The following is an 8,827-nucleotide window of genomic DNA, read 5'->3' on the forward strand; positions in this document are numbered from 1 at the left end:
TGAGTCCAGTGAAACTCATCTCAGCTGGAGGAAACCTGGTTATTTTGGTTTGATCAGGGGCTAATTTTACATTATCGTCAAATGCCCCAAATGAAAAAAAAAATGCTGGAAATAGGTTTATTAACATAAAAATAATATATGCTAACAGTTAATCACATAAGTATGAGATAGAAATGAGTTTGGATGAAGAGGTAACATCTGGTTACAACGCAGTGATGATCAAATTGACCAAAGTCATCAAATATTGAGGAACCAAATATCATTGAAACAAATTTTATGAGTTTATCTAACAAAACAGAAGGATACTTTTGTTCCCCCCTGACAAACTGATGAATCATTTACAAAAAGCTTGTGGTACAGTAACACAGAGCTGACTGTGCTGCCTGAACCAATAAGGTTCAATGGGCGAGCCTTTTGTGTTGGTGCACAAGGAAAATAGTTTTACCCAATGGGATGAAGTGAAGGCCTAACGCAGAAACTGCAAGTCAAAGAATGAAATCAAAGACGGAAATACATACTTGCCGATAGTGATGTGGAAATTCCCTGCCACTTTGTTGACATACATGTGTCCATGTATCCTGCAGGCACTGGGTGAACTGGAGTCATCATCACTGCAGACGGAAAATTAAAAGTAAAAGCTGAAGATGTTCAGGTTCATCAGTGTGTGTGTGTGTGTGTGTACACTGATCACGAGGTCAGCCAGGGTTTTCACCTTTCTCTCTGAGCAGGAGCAGGTCCTTTCATTGCAGATTTGAAGAGAACGTTCTGCAGAGAGTGCTCCACTCTGAGACGCTCCTGGATGTGCAGGAGGGTCCTGGCCGAGAGGAGTGGAAAACAAGGCAATTAACGCCAGAGCCACACATTCATAAACCGATATGCAGATAGGCTGCTTCAAGTTAATCATCTTGTTTAGGGGACGGTTGTTGAACTTACATTTGCCACAGTTTTCGCTCAGGTGGGAGTTCAAACTTGACCTGAAATGTGAAAAGACAAGAAATAATCACAGAAGAATAGAGATGCGTTGACACTGTGAAAAGAATAGTTAAGTAAAAACTCACTGGTTCATATTTTAAATCATCTGAAGCAACCATAGTCTCTGCCAGATCCAGGACATCTGCTCCTATGTCTGCATTATAAATCACAAACACAAGAAATATAAAAAAACAAGTAGAAAACCTCGAAAAACGACTAAAGCAGTGGTTTTCAGTTTAAATTTGTAGCTTTTGAAGACGTATTATTCTCATAGCAAGTTGCCATTTAGAGGACTACCAGTAAAAAACAACTTTAAATCATTAGCAAAGTAGTGAAATTACCAGTTTAATAGGTAAATGCAATTTTACGCAGTTTTTAAATTTTAAATAGTAGGAAACCAATTCAATCATGACTACAAAACCAGCGATAACATTTTATTAAAATATGAATGTATGCACTTACACTGGCATCTCATGGCTACTGTGATGTCCACATTGATCCTGAGTTTGCTGTAAATGAGGAACAGCATTGATGAGGACAGACACTTCATAGCAGATAAGGCTGGATCATGTTATAGCTTTTACCTGGTGAAGTCTTTGTCTACCTCGTATTCATAGTTCATCCATGTGTTTCTGTACACAAAGAACTCCAGGAAGGCGAGGACCGCCATGAGACAGAAAGCTACCAGAGAGACTGAGGACAGTTTCAGAGATCGACAGTTAATAAAACAGCTGTAGCAGCTGGTTTGTGCTTGTGTTGTTAGCTAGTACCTGTCCCTCCGCTGGCTGTGGTCTCCACGTAGCTCTCTGGCACTTTGGGGAAAGCATCTAATTCCTTCACCAGAGTCAGAGCTTTCTTCCTGGATATTCTCCTCATGTTTGGGGCCAGCAGCAGAGGTATAAACCCCTCATAAAAGTGAATACTTTCAGGGTGCTAGCTAGCTGGATACATTCAGTAATTAGTGAGAGTTTCCATGACAACTACTGAGCTAAACGGCGTGCTAACTGGTTCAAACGTGACTGCGTACGACTGAGCTTCTAACGCCAAAACTCTGTTTTTAAAACGTGCTTTTTAAGTCCATATGATGTTTCTTACTAATCAGGAAATACAACACAGGAAGGAAAGGAAGTTACCTGGGGGAAGATGATTCGCTGCCGTCTTGTTTTACTCCATTGTCCCATTGGATAGAAACGTATGTCATTTAGTGTGAGCGCCATCTAGTGGCTATCAATGTTATTGCACGTTATTGTAGAATAAAAAAGATTTGTATAAACTATAAAATCAGAAAATGTGTATTATTCATTTAAATTATTATTTAATATTATTGAATATCCGTTTAGATCATGGGTCAAATCAAAAGATACTTGAAGTGGTGGATGAGAGTGATTGTTGATAAATGTCCGACTTAAAAACTGAACAATGAGAGTAAAAAATGATACATTTATAAAGTTATTAAGGATATGTTTAGTAACATTAATAAGACTAATAATCAATTATGAGACATACAATGAGTTATTCTTTATCACTAATTTAATTATATTTAGAAAGAGAGGAACACTGTGCATTTTAATCACGATGCCATTAATGTAAGTCTATTTATTGAATTAGACATGCATCTTTCCAAACAAAAAACATATAAATAAAAAATTAAAAAAAATCCAGCACAGATTCACTGTTAGGACTACCACATACATCTACACTGACATAATTTATGACTTCAAGTATTTCTTTGGCATGATTTAGTAGCTATAAAAGCACAAAACATGTAAGCATGCCAACAATAATCCTCTAATTTCTCAGAGATGTAATCTGTGTAATCTTAGAAAGACCGACACTTATGCAAACACACAATGTACCTGCTGCCATAGCAGACTTTAGATTGACTCTCAGTTTAAGAATCTATTTGAAAACCTTCCATTCTACTCTGCAGGTACAGAGTCGGGACCCTCATCCCGCAGCACAGCCGTCTCAAGGAGGTCAGAGGTCGGCGTATCTGGCGGTTCCTGAGACAGATCTTCAGAGCATCTGCTCACAGTGGGCGAGATCACATCGGGGCTCGTGTCGCAGGATTCTGTGCTCTGCTCTGATGTAGCTGTGTTGGTTGTCGTAGCAACGCTTGGAGGAATAGGGTCGAATTCCTCGTCGTCGTCGTCCTCCAAGATTGGCGACTCATTGATGTCTGACATTGAAGAAAAAGGTTAAGCTGCTGTAGAGTTTATTGGAAGGCAACACAATCTACATCACAAGAAAGGGTCAGAAAATAAACAAAAGATATACTTATATTTTATTTTAAATGTGTTTAAACCTCTAAGTCACAAACATAGAAAGTTTGATGGTTTCAGAACATTCAACATCAAGGGCAAACCTCATTATATTTATGAAAAAAAAAGGTTTTAATTAAAATGTTAAAGAAATCCACATTTTAATGCCACTTTGAAAGAGGTAAAACAATACCAGTAGCAATACTTGAGTTTTTCACATTTTTAATTGCCCGACAACAAACATTACATTTATTTTAGTCTATTAAATAAAATCAATATAAAATGATTTCAAATGACTGGTTGTGAAAAGCTTTTTAGCAATGAGTGCTTATGGAAGGCATTATAAATACGTAACATGTTCAAGTTTTTAAAGCACAATCATAAATTTGAAACTCTTTAAAAACGCAAAATTTGTTGTCAAAATTAGTAGCTAAAGAAAAATTGTTAACTTACTGCTGAAGGCTTCTGGGTATTGCTTTGAAATCTTTCCTTTCAATGTTCTAAAGTACAAGAGAAAGATCCAGGGGTCAGAAATTGTGTTGTGCACACTGCAGATGTGACTGAAAAAGAAAAAAAAAAGAGAGAGGGAGAGAGACTGATGACTAACCTAATCCTCCTGAAGATGCTGTCCAAGTCCTTCTTCATGTCAACCAAGGTGCGAGTGTGAAGCAGGAAACGCTCGTTCATCTGCTGCAGCCTCACATTCGACAGGCCATTGAAGTTGATCAGCATCTCATTGGTTTTCTCAAAGCGATCGAGCCTATTTGCACAAGAGAAGCCGGAAAAAAAAAAAAGATTTACTTCAATTTTCACCACATTACAATCACAAATGTATGCATTAGAATTTTATCTGATTAAACCAACCAGAAGTGCGTACTTGTTAAATGGAAGGAAACATTTTTTTTACAACTAAGAATCTGCAAGTGTGATTGTATTAAAGACCTCCTTTACTCTGATACACTAAAATCTAGTTTAAACAAGACTCTTCACTCATCATTTATTCTTTAAACAGAACAACAAAGACCAGGGAACACAGCAGACATGATTAGGTTAAAATAAATATCCCAATAAATTAAATGAATTTATTTATTTCAGTCATTTATGACCTTTTCATGCACAAGTCAAAAACAGAAAAAACACACAATGCTGGAAAAAAAGTAAAAGAAAAATAAAGTAGTACAGACATGGATGTATATTTAAATCTCCACAATGGCAAGACCACAAGGTATCAGTGATTCCATCACTATTTTTTCCACTTTTAATTGCCTTGTTGTGAAAATGTGCTATAATAATAAGAAAGTTGCCTTGCCTTGCATTAAGCACATGGCCATCCACCTTAACTGACCAACCACAGCAAGGAGAGAAATAATCAGATTGAAGCATATTGATTGGTTGAAATGGCCCATCAGACTTGTACACACTCATATCCAATTAAGGACATGTGACATGACTTAAAGAGAGATTTTCAGACACCATTCAGAGTGTGATATTGCTATTTTGCTCAAAGATATTTCAATGTTTAGAAGTAAAACGCTTGCAGAGCCATACAGTCCCTGTAAGCTCAACTACAGACAAAAAAATAAAAAATAAAAAACACACACACACACACTATCACCTCCTGCATAAAGCTACTCACATGTGTCTCTGCGCCTGGATGATGGCGTTCACATCCTCAGAGTTCACCATGCTCAGCATCCTGTTACAGAACACACCGGAGGCTGTGGGCTCCACCATGGTGACAGGAAAGCTGCAGAAACATTTACACACCTAATAATTAGTGGCATCATATTCGGAGACAGGGAATCAGACTCTGTATTTCCCCATAGACATACTCTTAAAGCAATATTTTCGTCACTGAGCGAGATCATCGGCATGAAAGTAAAGAAACGAAGCAAGATGGTTTACTTACATCTGCACCCACCGGCTCTTTGTGTAACTAAAAAGATTAAACTACATCTGACAGCTCACCGAGAGAACAAAACAAATATATTTAAACTTCCTGTCACATGATTTTTTTTTTTTTGGTTCTTCCTCTTCTTCTTGCGAAACAAGTCGATGTATTACCGCCACCATCTGGCCGAAAGTGTGAACTGTTAAAGAATTCCGCTGCCTTTTTTTTTTTTTTTTTTGCGTAATCCCGGATGTCACGTGACGCTTCACGTTCGTTATTGCCCCCTGCTGGAGAAGCGTGTGCAAAACAATTGGGTCATCGCCTTAATGATTGTTTTTAGAGTAGGATTAGAGCGATAGTTGTCATCTACCCCTTTTTAATATCCGCTCAATCTTAATTAAGTGAATCTGAGCCGAAACCAGAAGCCAGCAGGAACCAAGGAACGCAAAGATTGTCACAGGGTTTAATACAAGCAGCTTTTTGTACATTTTACAATATAGAATGACAGGAATACATTATAAAAGCTACTCTGAGCGTCTCCAAATGGACACTTCTATCAACAATTAAATAATTAGGCTTGTGATGCTTTGGCTGAGAGTAGTCCAAACCGTGTTTCTGAGGACATGATGAAAGAGGAGGGGACACAGCCAATTTAGAGGGACATTTTAATGATTTCTGCCATGAAGTAAGGAGGTTGGAAGGATTTTGACAGGACATGTGGAGGGTTTCATGTTTATGAGAGAGTGAAGAAAGACCATAACTGGGAAAAAAGATGGATAAATGGAAAAATAGGAAATCCAAACGACTATGTGCTGGGATCTTTAAATCCTCCAGTAATACTGACAGAAAAAACGCACAAGGAAACTCGCAAATTCATACTTTCATAAAACTCACAAAATTACTTTTATTAAGGGACAAGTAAAAAAAGTACATGATGTATAAAAAATACAAAAAACGCTTTGTCTAAGTTGTAAGCTAAGTAAATGCATAGCAACAGTACATGCAAGTCTAGAGTTAGGTATCCTACAGTGGTTTCCTACTACTTTAACATTTGTAAGCTATAAGATTAAAGAAGGAGATGTACAGTTTGGCTGCAGTCTACCGGTCGTTACAGTCTACATGATACAGATGCAGAGTGGAGATACAGTATAAGTTATGTTGCACGCAACTCGGCTGATGAGCAAATAAATAGTTGCACAAAAAAAAAGCAAAATCGATACGACACGGCTTCAGAGGGAGCATGTGTCGGAATCACATTCCCAAAGATGAAAAGCTAACAATGAAAAGGATTTCTAGAACAACACTTCTAAGCCGGGATACAAATAAATATGAATTAAATAAATAATGAAACGTGTATTTGAGAGCCATTCGACCCACCCGGCCCTTTTATTTACATATCAAACTCACAGCTCCAAATGATCAACATTATATGTATGAAATTTCATATTAGTGTTCTTCTTGTTTTTTTTTTTTTTTTTTTTTTTTTTTTTTTTTTGTTTGTTTTGTTTTTTTGTGTGTTTTTAAGAATACCATCGAGATACATACAAATGGCCCGGACAAGCACAAGTGTCCATAGAAAACCTGCATTGATTTGACATTGGGTGAATTTCAATGTGCTTTGGCTTTCGATTGATAAATAAAGTATTATCAGGCTATACATCACAACACATTTGTGGTATATTAGAGGCAATGGCATAGAATTTCTGCTTGTATAAAGACTTTTACCATAAACTGACCCAGGAATGACAGAGATTACTGATATTGGTATTGCTGAATGACTATAAACTGATCATTTTTTGTGTTTTGCTGTTGTTTGGTGAGATATTATTATGCAAAGACACCATTTCTCCTTTTCCCTATGTCTTTTCTTTACATACAAAAATAAGTTACAACTTCAGAGAAACGGATCAAAAAAACAAAACAAAAAAAAGAGCAAGATTTACAGTTTCTCTAAGGCCATGCTAAAATTTCCAAGACTCATGCATCAGGGTATTTCAGGTCTCTTGGGTGAGTGAGCTTGCCATTCATGCAGAATGCACTGTGTGTTGCTGAGGCCACGATAAATATAGCTACTATCCCTTTTTGTTTTGTTCCTTAATACCAATCCAGGATTAACACTAGCACTGTCTGTGACACACAATTAAGGCTGGTGTACTTGCTGTTGAGATTGTGAATAGGCCTTATTTCAATGGATCCACATTTGCACACAGACGTTCTAACAAATACACACACAGAAAAACCTCTGATAGGAGGGGACATCATTGTGAAAAGACTGAGAAACACAGGGGCCGCTGTACATGTCTGTGCTGCGTCAGTGTAAAAGTATCTATCGCTCCAAAGCAACTTCCAAAAATAACAAGAGGAAGGTCTACTTTTTATAAATAAAAGACTGTCACTATGCAGGTGTAGCTTAATAACTTATATCATCAAAAAGTTCATTTATTTTTGTAATCCAGATGAAAAAGGAACATTTATAAATTGGTTGATTCCATATATTTCTGTTAATCCTGAAGATTATGGCTTACGGCAAATGAAAACCCAAAATTGTGTTCCTCAAAAAATCCAAAAATGTCTTAAGACCAATAAATAAAGCATGGATGATAAACAGAGGAATGTTGTGATCTGAAATACGTAATCCTAAAACTGCTGACTAAACAACTGTCCAGCAGATAGTTAGAGTTCCCACATGAGGTAGGCAAATCACCAAAATCTTAACTAAAGAAATATCAATTAAAAGTTTAGTGGAAGAAAAAAGTGTAGCTGAAAATGATAAAATAACTGCAGTATTGAGAGAACTGTGAGATGACTCTTATTCAAGAGTTTAAAGAATTTTTAGAGTTTCTTCAGACTGGACTGTTCATATTGTATAAAAGTTTATTATGGATTTTAAAAATTAAGGTGCCTGGAAAAAAAGGGGGAAAAGGAAAAATAAAAAAGAAGATAAGTTACATTAATGCAGTAATTTAAGGAAGAGGAACCCCAACCAGATTACTGAGTGCAAATACTCTACATACACATATTTTTATTGGTCTTATGAAATTCTCTATTTTTTTCACTAAATTGTAGGTTCTCATAATCTGCAAGCCGTAATCTTGAAAATTAAAATAATAATATTCTGGATTCATCTGCTGAAATAAATGAGCTTTCCGCTGATATTCTAGCTCATTGAGATGCACCTGTGTCAGGCATAAATATGTTAGCTTAGAAGATATCCACAGTGAGAAAGGGTTCAGATGTTTGAAACGTTGAGTCATAAATTTCAAGTAGCACCTTTTTTTTTTTTTTTTTTTTTTCTGTCAAGAAGCGGATGTATTGCGTTTTGGAATAAAATCTGCAAAATGTACCAGCAAACAAGAGCTCCAGCATTTCATCAAAAGTAGATCAGTAACACCACAGATGATGGTCCATCATCAGCATGGTTAAAAATATCAAAAACAACAATAAAAAAAAAAAAAAAAATACAGAAAGAATATAGAAGTCCATAAGTTACAGTTCAACCATAATAATGAACAATCCTCCAGCGTTATCATGGAGAAGACCAAAGATGTTTTAGCTGCTTTTTTGACTGAAGGCAATCTGAGGCAACTACTTTCTGTAAGTGCTCGGGAGGGGGGGGGGTTAAAAAAAAAAAAAAAAAAAAAAAAAAAATTTTTTAAAAAAAAAACCATCCCGGATTTTCCCCAAAACGTCCCCAAAAAAGGGG

The 8,827-nt window shown here is 36.5% G+C and overlaps 2 protein-coding genes across 3 annotated transcripts; both read right to left on the minus strand.

Annotated features, from left to right (window-relative positions):
- Window positions 1-451: 451 nt before the first annotated feature.
- On the minus strand, window positions 452-2,195 carry LOC106938507 (endoplasmic reticulum-Golgi intermediate compartment protein 2-like). 2 transcript variants are annotated; one of them, XM_015020577.1, is made up of 8 exons: window positions 2,106-2,195; window positions 1,743-1,909; window positions 1,557-1,665; window positions 1,435-1,481; window positions 1,059-1,126; window positions 934-974; window positions 713-814; window positions 452-611 (listed from the first exon to the last, which is right to left on the minus strand). In XM_015020577.1, exons 2-8 carry the CDS (start codon window positions 1,846-1,848, stop codon window positions 467-469), a joined length of 618 nt encoding a protein of 205 aa, XP_014876063.1. In that variant the 5' UTR covers window positions 1,849-1,909; window positions 2,106-2,195; the 3' UTR covers window positions 452-466. The 2 variants fall into 2 exon arrangements, with proteins under 2 accessions (XP_014876063.1, XP_014876062.1); XM_015020576.1 differs by having other exon boundaries at window positions 1,743-1,913; window positions 2,106-2,187.
- Window positions 2,196-2,484: 289 nt separating this feature from the next.
- Window positions 2,485-5,304, minus strand: LOC106938509 (kxDL motif-containing protein 1-like). The gene is made up of 5 exons (XM_015020579.1): window positions 5,143-5,304; window positions 4,870-4,980; window positions 3,841-3,993; window positions 3,687-3,733; window positions 2,485-3,151 (listed from the first exon to the last, which is right to left on the minus strand). Exons 2-5 carry the CDS (start codon window positions 4,965-4,967, stop codon window positions 2,892-2,894), a joined length of 558 nt encoding a protein of 185 aa, XP_014876065.1. The 5' UTR covers window positions 4,968-4,980; window positions 5,143-5,304; the 3' UTR covers window positions 2,485-2,891.
- Between the last annotated feature and the right edge of the window lie 3,523 nt (window positions 5,305-8,827).

This window comes from Poecilia latipinna, unplaced genomic scaffold, assembly GCF_001443285.1.
Source record: "Poecilia latipinna isolate Pla-1442-1.1 unplaced genomic scaffold, P_latipinna-1.0 Scaffold2608, whole genome shotgun sequence".
Lineage (NCBI taxonomy): Eukaryota > Metazoa > Chordata > Actinopteri > Cyprinodontiformes > Poeciliidae > Poecilia > Poecilia latipinna.

Bases quoted from the DNA above. Each gene is read 5' to 3' on its own strand.
- LOC106938507 (XM_015020577.1), bottom strand. From the start codon at position 1,848: ATGAGGAGAATATCCAGGAAGAAAGCTCTGACTCTGGTGAAGGAATTA. The intron at 1,666-1,742 runs GTACTAGCTAAC...AACTGTCCTCAG, and splicing joins CACAGCCAGCGGAGGGACAG to TCTCTCTGGTAGCTTTCTGT. The intron at 612-712 runs GTGAAAACCCTG...TTCCGTCTGCAG, and splicing joins GCTCCTGCTCAGAGAGAAAG to TGATGATGACTCCAGTTCAC.
- LOC106938509 (XM_015020579.1), bottom strand. From the start codon at position 4,967: ATGGTGGAGCCCACAGCCTCCGGTGTGTTCTGTAACAGGATGCTGAGC. The intron at 3,734-3,840 runs GTTAGTCATCAG...CTTGTACTTTAG, and splicing joins AGCATCTTCAGGAGGATTAG to AACATTGAAAGGAAAGATTT. The intron at 3,152-3,686 runs GTAAGTTAACAA...CTTCAATGTCAG, and splicing joins ATACCCAGAAGCCTTCAGCA to ACATCAATGAGTCGCCAATC.